At 50.0% G+C, this 17,965-nt stretch overlaps 2 protein-coding genes across 2 annotated transcripts in view; one reads left to right on the forward strand and one right to left on the reverse strand.

Annotated features, from left to right (window-relative positions):
* Window positions 1-12,772, forward strand: part of LOC8036335 (protein ecdysoneless homolog) — a 32,261-nt gene extending 19,489 nt beyond the window's left edge. Inside the window, exons 8-12 of the mRNA XM_029982778.3 lie at window positions 745-850; window positions 4,776-4,972; window positions 5,437-5,511; window positions 6,243-6,433; window positions 8,206-12,772. Coding sequence (XP_029838638.2) covers window positions 745-850; window positions 4,776-4,972; window positions 5,437-5,511; window positions 6,243-6,433; window positions 8,206-8,421 — 785 coding nt within the window. The 3' untranslated portion in view covers window positions 8,422-12,772. The remainder of the gene's footprint in view (window positions 1-744; window positions 851-4,775; window positions 4,973-5,436; window positions 5,512-6,242; window positions 6,434-8,205) is intronic.
* LOC8036336 (ankyrin repeat and LEM domain-containing protein 1-like) lies at window positions 12,772-15,938 on the reverse strand. Its single transcript, XM_002411769.5, has one exon. The coding sequence runs from the start codon at window positions 15,789-15,791 to the stop codon at window positions 13,779-13,781; it is 2,013 nt and encodes a 670-aa protein (XP_002411814.3). The 5' UTR covers window positions 15,792-15,938; the 3' UTR covers window positions 12,772-13,778.
* Window positions 15,939-17,965: the final 2,027 nt, after the last annotated feature.

The raw sequence follows: 17,965 nt of genomic DNA on the forward strand, positions 1-17,965 counted from the left end.
CGTTTCTTTCTCTCGAGCACACGCTCGTCGCCTTCTGATTGTGCATTCACGCTCGAGGCGCCACAGCGTAGTTGGAAGCTTGACAGACCTCCCTTTTCACGCCAACTGGCGATGCCTTGATGGCGACGCAACATTCGGTGCCTCCTTTTCGAAAGTCCACAGTGGTGACCCTGTGGCATCGCGGCACGCGAGCCACGAGCCGCACGGATGCAGACAGCTGCAACACCGACGGGGCGGCAAAAGTGCTGGACGTGACGAGCGGCACCGCCAGACTAGCGTTGCGCGATACGTGTAAGGCGTTACGAATTGAGGAGCCCGCACTTGGCAATGTGTAACTTTCAGCGTAGGTGTATTTCAACGGTGGATCTTGCCTCACAAAGTTTTGGGATGCAGCTCCGCTCTTGGAAAAAGTCGGGAGCAACGGGCTTCAACCATAGGCGCAGCATGCAGACAACAATGCCGTCGTCTGCATGCTGCACCCGCCGGGAGCATGTCGGAGCATCCGTTCGTTTTATAATGACGAAGGCGTCGAGTCAGCGACAGGAGACGATGCAGGGGCGAAATAAAGTCTCCCGCTCCTTTGTGCTTCTGTAGTTGAAATTCTATCCATGTCTCGTAGCTTCTCAAACAGTAAAAAGTAGCGACTTCCAGCGTGGCTTTTCCGAAGCTCGCAGTTACGAACAACTCGAGCACCGTGCCTTTGTGGAGCGGAGCGAACGAGTAAGCGTCGCTCGTGTTTTGCAGACGAACGGTGGATGGAGATTGGTCCACGGGACTTGGATCGCCTGCTGGAGAGCTACGCCAGTCGCGGAGGTGGTGGCAACCACAAAGAGGCGTCCGACCATGACAGGTTTGTGGGAAGTTTGGCATCGTTTGCGACTCGGAATCGGCCATCTCCCTTCGAGTTGTTTGCCGCGCGGCGCAACAACGAGCTTTGTAATCTGCAGCTTCAGTTCTCCAGAATCGAGTGAGGCATTTTCGCTTCGCTACTTGACATCTACATTAAAAAATTTGTGGGACCTGACAATATTAGAAACACATTTTTAAAGCATTATGCAGAATGGGTTTCCAAGTACCTTTTCGTTATTTATAGCGTAAGTCTAGAAAAGCAGGAGGTACCTTCAGACTGGCTGGCAGCGAGGGTCGTACCACTGCATGAATCTGGAGACGAGCACTCCATCGAAAATTATAGGCCAATATCACTTATGTGTGCACGCTGCAAGTTGCTCGAGCATATTGTATCCAAAGAGCTGTATAGTTTTCTTCCACAATCAAATGTGCAATGAAAGACCCTGCAGCTCGATTTATTACATCAATCTATTCCTGCAACATCAGTGTAACACAACTTAAACAAACGCTAAAACTTCCCATACTGTCTGACCGCAAACTAACATCTCGAATGTGTCTCATACATAAATTTTACCAGAAAAAGACGTGTCTATATGACGCCCTTTTTTTACCTCCCGATAAGATATCATCTCGCCTCAATCGCAGTCGCTGCATCGAACGTATAACGGGCGAAACACTAGCCTTTAATTAATAGCTCATTTTTCCCGCAGTCTATATAACCATCTGGAACTCCCTCCCAGAGGAAATAGTACTTATATCAGAACCATCTATTTTCCGGCAGTCAGTCACCTTACAGCTGTGCTAACCACCACTGTCCTACCCGATTGTAAAATTCATTTTTCGACACGCGTGTCCCACCCAAACCGTTTAAAAAAATTTTTCTTTTCAGTAGCTTTTCAAAAAGCAACTCTGCTTAATTTTGGGTTTTGAAAAAAGCAATGCAGTCCTCTTCAGTATCGCCTAGGAAGACCACACGTCAAATATTGCAACCTAATTCTGTCTAAATGTTTCTTAAACAATCCGGCAAACTTTGCAACTCGCCAAGTTGCCGAAATTGGCTGACTCGAGCGGACGAATTGAGGCGCAACAACCAACAGCGCAGTCAAGGCTACGGCGTTGGCGTAGCCAGCATTGAACAAAACGTCATCACATCGCCCCTTTTTGCTCGTTTTTGCTTCTCCGGGCAAGCGTAATGGGTGACATCGGCAACGTTTCTCCTCGGCACTCAGCAGTGTCCACGTGATTGGTGCAACGCGCCTGCGCATCAGCGCTCTTCTTGGAAGCCATTCGATTGTTGCACCGTGGTCCCGCCATTACCGCCGTCTCCCGCGTCACAACCTCCGTCGTCGTCCCTCCAATTGCGATTACGGTGCAACCCACTTATAACGATACCACACGTAACAACGTACCGCATATAACGATCAGTTTCTAAAGTTTCTACTCTAGAAATGCTCAGTTTCTAGTCCAGATACAACGATAATCGGTTATACCGATTGAATTTTCGGGTTTTCTCATTGTCGTTATGAGTGGATTGCACTGTATTACGACCTTCAGAAAACACGGCAACACGAAAGGTAGCAATGAAATGGCGCCCAAAGTGCGTCGTTTGAGAGCGTGCTGTCTTCGGAGGTTCACTATCACGTTTACGTGACCACTCGGGCAATTAGAGGCAATGAAATTAAGAAGGATGACAAAGCGAATTAAGAGGAATCAAAGTGAATTAAGTAAATCGTGTGTCTGTCTTCAATGCATCGGCGCCTGGGCTTTTGCCTTCAAGTCGTCTTGGGGATAAAATAAGAGACCCTGTGAATTTTCTCTCTTGGGTTTCGTTCACAGTCTGGATACCATGTGCGCAGGCTTATGCCGCAGTTGCACGGATGTCATCGAATGTCGTAGACACCAAGACGTGGTGAAGAGTGCGGTGCAGGCGACACTTGCGCTTGGCACACGCCCGCCCGTCGTTGTGTAGAGGATCACGTGGCGTCTCATACCACATAAATAGTCAAGTTCTTAACAGCCCGAGGCCCATGTCGTAACCGAAACTTCGGACAGAGCCGAAGTTTCGGTTACAATTTTCGCTTGTGTTTAAAATTAGATTGAGCAATGTATATCCCATTTTTCGTGAAGCAAATTACGTTTTGTCTTTTATTAGTGCTTTTAATGCGAAATCACTCATTATCCTGAAATTTTCTGAATTGAGCAGAGTTGCCCTTTAAAGGGATACTGAACCAAAGAATTGAGTGCCCATAATAAGTGGCACACATTCTTTCCACGAGCCAGCAGCCACCAGTGTGCGCGAGCACACGCAACAAAAATGACGTCAAAGACCTCCATTCGCGCTTACGAGGACACTGAAAGGCATGGGCTTCGGGCCAAAGGAGAATAAAGACAGGCTTTTCATCTCTACAAGTGAAAGCTACGTGCTTGTTGGACCAATTAATCGCTTACCTTTTACACCAGACACCAATGTGTAGATGAAAAACTTGTCTTTATTCTCCTTTGGCCCGAAGCCCATACATTTCACTGTCATCTTAACCGCGAAAGGATGTCTCCGACGTCATTTTTGTTGCGTGTGCTCGCGCGCACCGGCGGCTGCTGGCTCGTGGAAAGAATGTGCGCCACTTATTATGGGCACTCAATTCCTTGGTTCAGTATCCCTTTAAGTAGAAATTAATTAAATAGAAAAGTGTTTGAAAAGTGCTTGAGCCAGCTGTACATTGGAAGTTAACTGTCCCTGTCATTATGATTTATTTTTTATGTGTATTGGCTACTTTTCTTTATGGGAGATTTTACACTCTCAGTTCAACTTTGGTATGTCATCCTTATATAGGACGTGTCTTTTTTATGTGTATTTACTGCACTTGTTGTTTCCTTTTACACTTGTGTGCTCTCACTGCAGTTTGTCTTTTTTTTATTACGTGGCGTGTTAGGTAGGAAGTCTCGTTTTTTTTTTGTTTTTTTTTCATGCATACCTTTACACTCCTGTACAGCTCTAAAGGGCTAACGGTATAAATGAATAAATAATAAAATAAAAAATTGACGCTTCACGGGAGAATAACTCGCGGGTACTCGTTGTTACCTCAAAGAGTAGCATTCCTTTCTGCTTTCCTATTTGCGTTTTGGTTTGTTTTGGCGGAGAAAGTGCAGTTTGTAGGTGTGGCATATGCAAAACACAATGTTGTCCTTGAAGCGTGACGTTGTTTGCAGAATACGACGTCTTCCGCAAAACGCAATTATGTTTGCAAAGCACGATGTCATCCGCAAACCATGATGTTGCCTACTATAAGATGTAACGGGAAACACAATGGTACGCGTTCATTTCAATGAAAAGATTCGCAAGAGACGTCATTATGTAAGCTTTCTTTCGGAGTAAGCAGACGCCGACCCGCTTGAGAATAAGGGCACGTTGCTTTGGGCCGTGTGCCGTAAAGCTGGTTCGAGCATTTGCGACCCACTACGACCGACTCTGACGGCTGGTTTTAAAGCCACCCACAACCGCCATCGCCTCTGCGCAGCCAGTTCTAAGCAGTGGCAAGTGGCTGAAGAACAGGTTGTGTCCTGTTCTTAAGGAACGTGCGAAGCAGCCCTTCAAACTTGGAATCTCTCCCCACAAGAGAGCAGACTGGTGCCATCTATCGAGTATCCGTGGAACAGTTCCATTCTACTATTTCCTTTTCTGTTTTTGAGCATCATTCTTTTTTGATGCGAAAAACTTTTGACAATGTTATAAACCCCTGCATACATTTGATCTCGCAAACAGCGGAAAGCCTCGGGTCTAGTGAAATTCAGTTTGACGGTCACCTCACGGGAGCCTGCCAGTCTGTCCTCTCCCGAGAGATTACGAGAACGTCGTGAAAAGGCCTTTATTCCCTCCGCACGATTAGAAGAGGGGCACGAAACGAGATCTTCCGCTCGCTCCACTCCAGGAACAGCGTCGACGAAGAAGCTCTGGGGACCAGAATAGCAGACGGTGTCAAAAACTTTGTCCGTCACGTGTCGGACTACGAGGGGGCGGAGCTTCCGTCGGGGGCAGCGAGGCGGGGCAAGTCCGGGGCGGCGGCCAACGGAGCCAAAGTGGACTTGGACGCGGACGGATTTGCGGATGCGGTCAGCGCCATCTTGGGTGAGATTTTGTTTTTCTCGTCGGCGTGAAAAGCTGCAACTGCGTGTCCATTTGCGTCGCGCTTGTTTTTAGCTTTCTACGGAGGCACGGTCTTTGCTTCTTTATTTTCACGAAGCAAATGCAGCACCTATAGTCATTGGCGGAGTAAGAACGACGGAGTGCGTCTTTGGAACGCCTTCAGATCGCGATGCGTGCCTTACGTTGTGCCGTGGAGGCACGCTCGAGGTGCATGAGGCTCCAAAGCTTCGTCCAAGGTGGCAAGCTCCTTCTTTTCATTCTCACCAGGGACTATAGTTGCACATTTGCGGGGCATTATAGATGCCCACCATTCAAACCAGCCTTTTCCAATCTATTTGAAGCGCGTTAGATACATCTGCTTATCGCCTCGGGGAGAGAACGCGTCGTAACGCATCTTCAAGAACTCGGCCTTAAGTATTTCTTTGCCCACTCTGTTCCACCTCCAGACTTCAGGCTTCCTCCGTCGGACGACGACTCGAGCTCCTCCATGAGCAGCTACGGAGACGAAATGGACTTCCATGGTAAGTTCCGCCCGCCGTACCGTCTGCTCGTACCGCCTCTGAGTGCTGCGCGTGTGATTCGGCCTTGTCTGAGACGGACCGGACTACAACTCGATCGAATGTGTGGACGTGGGCTCGGATGTCTTACAAACTACGCTTCGTAACTTGGCTTACGGTAAGCTCTTCGTACCTAGCCGGGAGATCATGTTTTCTACAGATTGGGAACAAAGTATGTACCAACTGAAGTTTCGTCCAAAGATACGGTAGAGCCTCCTTGATAGGGTTTTCGGGAGACCGGGGAAATCAAACGTACGATTCTGGAAAATGTCAGAGACGAGAGCTGCATTTGGGGGGTGCTGGGGACGAGACAGAGAGCAGCAGTCGCGAGATAATTTGTTTTACGCAAACATTCGTAGGTGTGAACTACAAATGGCTCAGGAAAAGTTTGTAAACATTTGTAGATGTTAACTGAAGTAAACGTACCATAGAAGTTTGTAGGTGCAATTTCAAATACGCCCAAAACAAGTTTGTAAACATTTGTCCTCTCGAACTCGAATACGTTCGGAAGAAACTCGTGAATTTCCACCCAGCGCTTTGGAGATAGGCTTTGACAGGATGCATTGTACCGAGACCATAAATATATCGTCGCGCAACCGAGATTTCGTGTTGCACGTCGAATATCGATAAGTCGCGCGTTGGGACACGATCCTTCTTCCGCTCGACCGGCGTCTGAGCGCTCCTTCCGACGGCAGGGAGGAGAGCAGACTCGGACGACCACTTGGAAGACAGCGACGACGAGGAAGCGCCTCGACCCGGCGACCCTTCCACGCTGGACATGCGGAGCTACATGGACCTGATGGACCGGGAACTGGCCGGCACCGACGTGGGGCTCAGCTTTGAGCGGGAGCCCCCAGCCAGACCCCCGAGGCGTCGCCCCGCACAGGCAAGTGACCGCTCGGTTCGCTGCCACAACTCTCATCCGGTTACGGTGCCTGGAAAGTGTCTCCGAACAGTGCGTTGCTCCCACGCATTGGACGTGTACCCCAAGTGGCAACGAGTGAAGCCGGAGTGTCGTACCGTCGGAGTGTCATGCACCGGTCGGAGATACAACCGGTCCGTTTACCGGAGACACGTTCCAGGCTCCGCAGTTTGGTACCGGTGTCGCCTAGAGCCACCGTACGTGGCAGCTTTGGTAGCCAGTGTAGCGCTACGCTTTTCCCCGTGCCACCTCTCGTCACGATCGGTCCAGCGTGGTACCGTGGCAACCGGCCAAGCAGGCTCAGTTTCCATGGTAACCAGTGGAGCCGAAGGAGGCCGACAATTGGTTAGGTGGCGTCGGGATATTTCGGAGTGCCACCCGCACGCCCGTCGTCCACTCCTTTCTCTTCTCGAGTCGCCGGCGCACGTCCCCGCGTGCATCAAACGTACGGCGAGTGAGGCGCTCACGACTCGAGACATGCTCGCGCCGGCGGGCCAATCACACTTTTACGCGGCTTTTACTCGGTTTTACCGATCTTTACCGCGTTTCGACAAACGGGAGGAGAGGTGAAATGGGAGCCGTGCTAACGAAGAGGCTGCCGGGCACTGCCAGACGCTCGGTTAACGTGGCAACCTTTGGGCCCGAGACAAAAATCCCCATCGGCACTTTTGGAATGCACACCTACCGGGGGTGGCGCGACCTCAAAAGCGACGCGTAGCACCACGTGCCCCACTGCTAATTGAACCCGCGACGCCTCGATTGCGAGCTCTACACTCTACCTCCGCGCCAATCGGTGAGTAGACGCACAACTGGCCGGCTTTGCGAACGCGATGCCTCTTCGGCGTTATGGCGTTCGTGTTCGCTTCGGAATGGTGTATGGGAAGAATTGAGAAACTCAACACGTGCCTACCGTCGCATATTAAAGGATGGGGTTTGGAATTAAATAATGCACCATTAACGAAAAAAAGGACTGCAATGCCCACCGCAAACTTTAAAGAATGTCACAGGAACTCGTTCGACGTATACCGATTTCGTCCGTAGGGTCGAGATAAATCTAGAATTTTTTCATTTTCTAATCGCGTTTTTTTTTTCGAGTTCCCCTTTTCTCGTCTCTCTCCTCAAATGTGAGAGTTTTAACCGTCGACTGGCCGGCACAGTTTTTGTTCTCCGCTTTTAATGCAGAATGTTTTTTTCTTTTCCTACGAGAAAATCGTCACGAACGAGCGTCGTGAATGGGCAGCGTTACGCGCCACTTAAATGTAAAGTTTATAGGGCCGGGTCGGCTCACTCGGAGGCTATAGCCATTGAGCTGCTTATCGCAGCTGATCTTTAATTGGGCTCCCGTCAAGAGGTGCCGGAGAAAGCGGCGCAATGTCAAACACCTGACCGCTCACCTCATTGACGTCACGCATCGCGCGGGAGCCATATAAGGTAGCACCCGTGCAGCACACTCCTTCGCCGTGTCTCGCCCGGGCTAACATCTGCGGTGCACGACGAAAAGACCGGCACAAACCGCATTTAGAGTGTGTTTCGTGCTAGAGTCCCGTGTGCTTGTGCGAAATGTGTTCCGCGCGGGACGCATTTCGTGCTCCCTGGTCTTTGTCAACGCGATTGAGTGAACGAGCTTTTTCTCTTTTCCACCTTTACGAATGTGCATGCCTCCCCGGTCTTTGAGTTTTAGTGAGGACGCCAGCTTCGACTTATTCCCGACTCTGTTGCCGCGAACGTTCCAACAGGCCAAGAAGAAAGCTCCCGTGGCCGCGCCGGAGAGTGGCGGGGAAGAGGCGGACGACGAGGAGGCGAACGAGGACGACTATCGCCCGGTGGACGTGGACCTGACCGCCCTGAAGAACATCCTGGAGTCGTACGGCGGCCAGGAAGGGCTGCCCGGGCCGGCGGGGAACCTCCTGTCGGCCATGGGCATACGGGTGCCTCGAGACGCGGACCCCTAGGCACCACCCCATCTGGACGTCCCCACATGTCGGCGGACGACCGTGCGTGTTCACAGTGTGTGTTCGTGAGGGCTGGAGCACGGTGTGGGATATATATATACGGGTGTTAACTGTCCACGCATCGCAGCTACCGGATAAAGTCCTCACCGGATGACTCTGCGATGATTGGCTGGAGGTAGCCTGTCGCGAGACCAGATTTTCACGCTTCTCTGTGTCAGACACGCTTGGTTTTAAAGTAGCTTTCTGGGTGTGCCGTGTCATGTACAGCTTGGCACTTACACTATGCGTGTGGCTTAGACACAGCTTCGTCATTCATCGCAGTTTTGTACCTCAGCGGTGGCAAGAACAGTTTTATGATGAGATTGAAGCGAAGAGATCTCTGACACGACATTGGAGGCAGCGTCCGTCGAGGTTGGTGCGGACGCGCCGGGCAGCGGGTGCATGCGTGAACATGCCACATAAAAAATACACTTTTTTTTTCTTCTGGTTAGCAGAGATGCCGTCAGAGTGGGCTACTGGGCCACATGCCAATAAGACTTTGACTTTATCCGGTCAATCACGTTGCAGCATTCACCCTGCTGCACGTCCGCTATATGTATCTTGCGCCGTGAGCCGCTGTTCGGATCGAAAGCTCTCCGGTCTCCCGGACATTTCCGGAAGGTTTGAGTCCCCCAGATGCACTTAGCAGACGCAAAACTCGGGTTAACTTCCAGCATTTCTTGTCCGCTTTGTTTCGTTTTGACTTTCTTGAGTAAGATGCACCTTCCGTCCAGTTTCAGCTCCGTCTAGAATCGGTCCGCTATAGGCGGGACGAGGGCAGCGGGAGTTCCGGTCGCCCCCGCCTCTAGCGCGAGCTTTTTGCCTTCAGTGGCGCTTTGGCGTCTCGTCGGCCTCTAGCGTGCGGGCGCAGCCGAAGCGCAGTCAAAGGCAACGAGCACCTGCCGAAGGCCGAGTGTCAGAACCCCGTTGTCCTCACGTTATCGCTGGCTTTAGGGGCGACCGTTTGTAGACGTCCATGATCCTGTTTTCCCCCACATCCTTTCCTGACTCTTGCTTGTGAAGCAGTCTTCTCGAGTTCCCTCTTTGCATGATCTGTTCCCCAACTTCATTAGCCACGGGGCAGACGATGTTGGTTTGTACTGCAAGATGGGCATTCTCCCAAAATGTCTCGTGCCTTCTTCGATTCCCCGTGATGTGTGCGGAGCTAAACAAGGTTGCTCTCTGCGTTTGTTTCGGGCGTCTTTCCACGGGTCTCTGTACGAGGTGGGAGAATAGCTGAGTCAGCACACAATTTTACTAGTTTGCAGATTTGATGCCGTGTGCCCCTGGCGTTCGCCCGTCGTAATGCTGCTTGTTTCAACATTCGGGTTCCCAGACTACGTTGAACCCAACCACCTTCAAACCACCTTTTCATCTGCAAGATTTTTCATGCGCATTTAATTGTAAGTTCTAAGTCATTCAATTTCTGATGATTCATTGAATCTTTTGGGGTGTTGTTTTTGTAGACTTCTACAGCATGCGCCCAAAGATGCGTTGGATCCCTTAAACGACCCGATAAATTGGTTCGTTAATTTATTTATTTGCTACGGAGGTTCAGGGTGTTTCTCTGCACTATTTGGGTGTACAAGCATTTGTATAAATGAACTGATTGCAATTAAACTTTTCACTAAGGTGTCTTTAGCTGGTGCACTTATCACACTCATGTTTCAAGAGTGTAAAGATTCTTGTTTTTTTTCTATGCGTGGGAAAAACAAAAAAAAAGTCATGTGGTTGATGCCTCCACTCGCAGATGAAGCAATATAAATCAAAAGCGTGAAAACTTTTTTGAGATACAAATACATGAAAGGGTAACACATTGAGGATGGGGACGCAAACAGGACTTCTTTCATATGAAAGAAGTCCTGTTTCTGTCCCCGTCCTTGATGTTTTATCCTTTCAGGTATTTGTATCTATTCACCAACACGTTTTTAATTTTCTTTGAGATGAACACCCGGAAGAAGATCCAGCAGATCTGAGCGTCTGTGGTGCCATCTTTGAGTAGCGGTGCAGCCAGATAGTTTTTATCATTTTCCTCCTGCACATTAAACAAAAATGTTTTTTTGGCTGAAACATATTTTCTGAGACCCATTATAAAATTTGAGTAGGATAAATACACCAGCTAAAGGCACCGTAGCGAAAAGTTTCACTGCAATCCTTCCATCGATTTATTTATACAAAAATGTTTTTACACCCAAATAGCGCTCAAAAACACTTTATAGTTTATTTATTGTGTCAAAATTTCGAAGAAAACTTTTTTTAGTAAAAAGTCCGGAAATAAGAATGTTTTTTGCCCAACCTGCAGTCTGTCTGCAATCGTCACGCATTTGATTGGCGCAACAGCTGACAGACGGCGGCAGTGATCCACGAAAGGCTAGTAACTTGGACGACTATCTCTTTTTTATTATTATTGATTTTCTGTCTATTTAATGCATTTTATTAGTAAGAGTGACACAGTCAATCACACGCTGACAACCAACACGAAAAAAGCATGCGCCCTTATTGACTTCTCGATCTGCCATCTTCAGTGAATTAGAGCCTTTGCGAGGAAAAGGTTGCGACCAGTGATCTCTATTGTAGTAGGCTGGATCGCGGATCGGGAGCCATTGCTTGACACCAGGCAATACACGCAAGTTTATGGGAGAAACGCACAAAAGTAGGAATATTAAAGCATGTACGCTGTGCTCGGAGGCGAGTATCTTATGGTGTGCTGCGATCCTTATGTCAGGTGTTGAGAGATTGAATCGGTATTTGTCGAACGTCCCGTCGCCAAATAAAAAAATCAAACGTACAGGAGCACCCGCGGCCGAGCTGGCAAACTTGCTCTCGTATTGGAATAAACAAAGGAGCTTGCCATCAATGAGACCGTCCTCGGGGAAGCCCAGAAGTTGATGAATGTCTAAAACGTTCAATGTTGACTGCGGCTTTCCGGGGGTGAGCGAATTCCACAAGGCAAGGCCCTCAAGTTTGTCGTCTGCTAAGCCAAACTTGTTGAAACCGCCACCGACTCCGCGGTAACTCTAGTTAACTCTCGTCTCATTAAGCTGCACTACATTTCTCACCCAGCGGAGTCACACTCTACCACAAAACATTTATTTATAAGAACTGCGAGGGCTGTCAGTTTTAATGTTTGTACACGTGCTATTAGACAGGCTTCCCGAAAAGCAGTCAAAGTTTCGGTGCCGATACAAGCTTAGAAGCGGAGGAAACGGCACTTTTTTTGTTCTTCCCATAGGGTCCCATGCGTTTGGTGGCGACACTTGGCCCCAGCTGCCGAGGCCGCGGTCCGCGATCCAGCCTACTACAATAGAGATCAGTGGTTGTGACTTGTAAAAGGACTGCTGCCCCCACCTATCAGTTATTGCATCAACTAAACGCAAGTCGTAATGTCCATAGATGGAGAAAACACACTTATATTTTTTTTTTTTTTATGTCTGCAAGTGTGTTCTTTGCTCTCGATGCGTCGCCTGTGGGCACCTCTGTATGGTAAATCGTAGGGTGATATCTCAAGAAATCAAAGTGTGCAGTCCCGTCAAAAGGCCATTGTGTTGACGCCATGGTTTGAAAATGCTGCCAAATGTCCTTCAGGGTACACATGCCTTCAGTCTTGGTCTTTTGATGGAAGTCATGAAAATTCAGCCTAGAGCATTCATTAAACTTACTCATTGTAATCGTGGACAGATTACAATGTGGAAGTCTGATACTTGCCGAAAAACCATGAGCCTATCTAACCGCTAAGCGTACTTTATCCTTTGTCATACTGAGAAGAAACCAATCGATTGCTGTCTACAGCCTAGGACACCGCCATTGAGTTTCAGATGGGGCAGAGGGGCTGGACATGGCTAAGCCCTTTGAATTGGGGGCAACTTGCACCATCTAGCCAGTGGGTAGGTTCTACCAAGGCTATGGGCAGAGCGACGACACCTTTCTGCAGCAGATGCGACATTGCTTTTGCAACAAATACTGCATTGTTTGGTCATCTTTAGTTTATTATCCACGGGCTTTGGCAAGTGTGTCCAGATTTACTGTCAGACTGAGAAAAGTGACATTCTAGTTGTGGGTAGCAAAGTCCCCACGGGCATGACATAGGCTCTTAAACTCCAGTGTTCTGCTCGTCATCAAACAATGTTGGAGGCATTACGGTGTTGTCTGCTTGTGCTGCGAAACGGCCAACACCGTACACTCAGGAAGCAGAACCTGCTTACTGCCATTTGCTCATTTTAAGGCTGCTGTGTTTAGTGTGTATGTTTAAGTTGCCAGCACTGTTCATTTGAGATTAGAGAAGGCATTGTATATTATAAAGTCTTCTCATCCACTGGCATGACTCTTGTCCTCCTTGAAGTTAGGTCTTGTTCCCATCAGGTGCAGACATCAGTCGACGAAATGTCCCTGGTGCAACTCCACAATCCACGAGAGGAGAATGCAACATTCATCACGTTCAAAAGAATGCCACTTTCGGCAGTTCTCCGTATGTAGTTCTTCGCCTTCGTCTAAACGCTCGCCGATTTTTAAAATTTTAATAACCTACCGTAGTCATGAAATGCACTTCAAGGCTTGAAAACGGATTCCCGCTGGGATTGATGCGTGCAGACTATTTTGAAATGGAATGTTTATTTGCATGAAATTATGTACACTGTAAAAAGCCACTTAAGTGTCGGTAGCTACGCTTAAATGGAAGACTAGTAGAATGTTTTGATTACTCTTTCTGCAGCAGCAGCGTCCTCTAAAATGCGTGCTGTGACGAAAACGGACATTGAAGTGTGGTCCAAACAAAGCTGGCGAAAACAAGAGAATGTTGGAGTATACTTAGCAGGCGTGTCACAACCAAAAACATGATACCACGAGTTAAACCACTGCGGCGATGTCGAAGCATCATAAAATTCACTTCTGCTAACAAAGGACGGCACAAACACATTAAGAAAAAAGGTAGAACAACCGGAAACCTGCTGGCAGTTAAAAACGATGCACGTGCAAAACTTAAAAATATCTTAAAATCTTAAAAACGGCGATAAAATAGAAGAAACAAAGGCTGTGATAAACTGTACCGGAGATGGCATTGCACTGTGTGGGATCTCTCGGCTCCTGATCTACAATGCTCAACAGGCACTCGGAAAGTGCAGGTTGCATCCAAAGGGGTCAGCATAACGCTAAACTGTCGAGGCTGGTTCACGCACTTGCAGCTGCTTACCACAGGAGAGGCTTATTTTAAGTCTCTCGAGTTGTAAACAGTCGCAAGTGTTTGAACCAACCTTTACACCCACCAGCTGAAACACCCAAGGTCCAAGGTTAGTAATGGAGATGCCTGCCGACGGTCCAATAGTTCAGAGGTCCAGCGGGCCCAGACGCCGCTCGCCCTCGCTGAGGAATATCTGGAAGGCCTTGAAGACGAGAAAGGCCCCGAGCTTCTTGCGCGCCTTCTCCGACCAGGACCCAACGACGCCGTAGCAGTCGCCTTTCTTGGCGTTGGTCAGCCGGCGCTTGGTCAACGCCTCGATGATGCAGGCTTCCCGCGTGTAAGCCTCGGCAGGGAGGACGTTCTGGAAGACGTGCAGCGAGACCACGCCGCAGCCGGCCTCCCAGATTTGCAGGACCTTGCGCGTCTTGTCGCCGGCAGTCTGCCACGCCTTGGCCGTCCCGTTCCAGACCACCAGCGCGTCGTGGAGGTGGCTAAAGGGCCGCGACCGCTTGCCCTTGCCCACGTAGAAGACTCCCCTCACGAAGTCGGACACCTGCTCCGCCAGGGGGAGCCCCCTCGCGCGTACGGGCAGGTTCCGCGTCACCCGGGAGTCCAGGAGGAGGTAGTTGAAGGAGGTCTTGGAGTTGCCTTCCCGCCAGTGCCCCTCTGGCCGCGGCGTCTCGAAATCCAGGACCATCTCCCGCTCGAGTGCCTCGTAGGCGTCCAGCGCCTTGGCGACGTTCGCGACCAAGAAGTGGACGTCGGGCGGCAGGACGTCTCTGGAGGTCTTCAAGGACCGTTCGGAAGTCGCCCTCGCGAGACGCCGGAGGTACACCTGCCTCGTCGCATCCGTGACCGGGCCGGGGTCGTCGCCGAGCTGCTTCAGCCGCTCGAAGACTTGGTCGTTGGTGAGCTTCTGCATGTCCACGGGCACGACCGGTGCGTCCGGCGAAGACCGACCGGACGTCAAGACCTCCGCATCGCTGGACGGGTGGTGCGTCTCCTTGAGGGCCAGTCCGTTGTCCGGATCCTCGTGAACAACCTCGCAGAAATCCGAGTTGGCGTCGCTCGCGAACGTCGAGTCCGGCTGCACGAAGAGAGGCTCGCAGAGTCGGATGCGCGCCTCGCGTCCCATCTCGAGGTGGGCCAGCTTGTGGAGGTTCAGGCTGCGGTTGAAGTCCGTCACCGGGCCGCCGTCTTCGCGGTAGGATAGCAGCCTCTCGCGCAGTTCCGAGTTGCTGAGTCGGAGCAGCTCGGGCGGCACGTTGGACGACGCCGACGACGTCGCGCTGTCGTAGCCGCCTCCCGCCGAGGAACTGTCCATGGAGTCGGCTTCGTCGTCTGTCGCTCGAACGTGGTGTCTGCGTCGCCTGCGGGGCGCTTCGGTGTACGCCGGTGACATGTACGGATGGGGGAAAACGTACGCGGTATTGAGCAGAGACTCCGTGTCGCTGCTGACGTCACTGCAGTCCGGGCTCAACAGGACGGTGGGAGTGTCTTCGAGATGGCCACCGTCGTGGTCGACCTCAGCGGCGTCGGAGACGTCGGAGTCCGAACAGTTGGTAGCAGGCGACGGTTCCAGCGAATCACTCCGCCTCTTCACACCCTTGGAGGTCGGCGCTGCGTCGGAGGCCGGAGACAAGGCAGGCGTACTGGCCGCGGACGACGACCGAAGCGAGTGGCCCTTGGCCGATTCTTCGGCGTCCGAGTCTGGGGGCGACACGGGCAGTCCGAAGAAAGGTCTCACCCTGAGCAGGCACTCGAGGTGTCCGCTGTCGAGCAGCAAGTCGAAGACGTCGTTGCCGTTGCCGTCGTGGAGCCTGGGGTCGCCGCCGGCTTCCAGCAACGTGAGCAGGGACGCCTGGTTGCCGCACGCGGCAGCGATGTGGAGCGCCGTCACGCCGTCCGCGGTGGCGGCATTGGGGTCCGCCCCGTGGTCGAGGAGGCCGCGGATGTAGTCGGTCGGGCTCGGGTCCAGTCCCGCGGCCAGGTGCAGGAGCGTGGTGCCGTCGCTCGAGTCCTGGAGAACGTAGCCCGTCGCGCCGCCGAGGCGGGTCAGCTTGTCAAGGAGCACGCTGTCTCCGCGTTCCACGGCCCGGAAGAAGATGTCCGTGCGGAGTAAGCTGCACATGACGGCCGGTGAGTTGCTGGCACTCATCGCGGCGGCGTCGAAGCGTCACTGGGCCAACTGGGCGCCCGTTGTTCGACTGGTCCGACTGCAGCCACTGCAGCTTTGCACGAACACACAACTGCAATTCGTAAATGGGCGCTTTGTGGAAAACGGAGAAAGACGGTTGGTGGCGCGACGCAGACTGGAAAAAGCGCCGTAGTGTGGCGCTTCAATCGAGCTCGTGTGCTCGAGGTGTCCGCTGTCGAAGATACGGAAGAGCAAGTCTCAGTTAAGAAGAAAGTTAAGGCCACAGAAAGAGATCGGTGGCTAGAGGGAATGCAGACAAAGACTGCTCTGGAAAGCTATAGATTAAACAAAAGAGTTATTGCCAAAGAAAGCATTTATGACAATTCTAGGGGAAGCTCATTGCTGTTTGAGGCAAGAACGGGTGTTCTGCGAACCAGAACATACAGAGTGAAGTACCAGGAAATTGATACAGTGTGCACTGCTTGTGGAGAGGAGGACGAGACGGCTGAGCACTTGATACTCTACTGTAAAGGGCTTCACCCTATGCCTACCGAAGACAACATAGATTTAATAAAGTCATTGGGTTTTAGAGACAGCGAAGGGAGAGTGGATTTCAAGACTGTAGAGATTACCAAGCAAAGATTAAGTGAATGGTGGCAGAAATCGAGAGAAAACTAGGTATTTTCTTAATCACTGATGGCAAGGGGGTTTCATAGCCTCACTTTCTTTGCACTGCGGAGTGAATATAGATTTCACATTTAAATATTCTAAGCTTAAATGGTAAAACAAAATGGCTAGGTGGCGTAAGCTACCGCCCGATCCAAAGGGCTCAGCCGTATTCATCCATCCATCCATCCATCCATGTGCGCAGGGTTGCCGGACACGTTTTGCGTTTGTACGCTTTTTGCATTTTTCGTTGAGTAGTAAGTACACAAGGTGCCCCCAAAAAAACATTTACAGGGTTTTCGTCACCACAAAAATAAACTACGCACCGCCGAACGCTCATTCTTCGCTCAAAGGTAGCGCTAGAGGTCCAAACCAGACGTCAAAGTTTCAGCCCGAACCGATGTCTTAAAAAATGGCGGCCGACGGAAAACCGAAAACGGAATTGCTCGCGATCATGGATCGCAAAGTGCAATTTCCGAATATGAACAACACTCTTCATTGTCCCAACGTAGTGCTGCAGCCGGTATGGAATTGTACCTTACTGGGGAGTTTTAGTATTGCGTATAGAAGCAAACGCAAGCGCTGTGCGTTTGCGTTAGAGTTGCGTGCCCCACGTTGTGCACGCGCGTCATCGCCATGCGCCAATCCAAGGCGCGCAGTGTGGAACACGCAAAGCTAACGCAAACACACAGCGCTTGCGTTCGCTCGTATACGCAATACTAAAACTCACTACTGTTTCACCGGCTCCCAACGCCTACGAAAGTGAGCAGACGTGCAAGCAGGTAGGCGTTCCCTCAAACTGGAAAGGCTGAGATTGGCAAAACGACGGCGAGTAAAAAGGAAAGTAACTGAATGTTATAAAAAGATTAGTAATTAAAAAAATAGAAAATCCTTTTTTTTTTGGGGGGGGGGGGGGGGGGGGATTTGGTCTGGAAGGATATTTGCGGCCACTTTGGAAGTTTTGCCGATTGTCAAAAGTCGTGAATTTGATAGCACAATATGCTTTACCCACAATTTCAATGTAATTTTACGTGGATTTCTCACATTACCCAGGATGTCTTAATTAATTTTAGACTTCTTTATTTTATAACTTGGTAATTAAAAATGATGCGTTGGCTCCATTGATGATAATTTGCACACTTTTGATTGTCATACTTGTTCACGCGTTTGAAATTAGATCATAAGCAACAAATTTCATTAGTGCTTGAAAAATTACGTATTAAAATTTCTTAATTTCATTATTATTATTATTATTATTATTATTATTATTATTATTATTATTACAAATCGCGGCAATGTATGGCCCCAATTAACGCTACGATCAGAAAAATACGTCATTTAACCATAATAGCCTGTCAAGAAAGGTGCAGTTTTGTTTTCTTCTTAGAATATGAAAAACTCTGACATCGTTATCAATTAAGATAGACAAACAGGAAAACACTGCATGCAATACAAAGTACAATGCGTCACGCGTTGCTTTAAAAATCACACGCTTCAGCTGTCTAACTCGAATTACGTCTTTGTTTTTT

Source organism: Ixodes scapularis, unplaced genomic scaffold (genome assembly GCF_016920785.2).
Source record: "Ixodes scapularis isolate PalLabHiFi unplaced genomic scaffold, ASM1692078v2 PGA_scaffold6__148_contigs__length_123643588, whole genome shotgun sequence".
NCBI lineage: Eukaryota > Metazoa > Arthropoda > Arachnida > Ixodida > Ixodidae > Ixodes > Ixodes scapularis.

Bases quoted from the DNA above. Each gene is read 5' to 3' on its own strand.
- LOC8036336 (XM_002411769.5), bottom strand. From the start codon at position 15,791: ATGAGTGCCAGCAACTCACCGGCCGTCATGTGCAGCTTACTCCGCACG.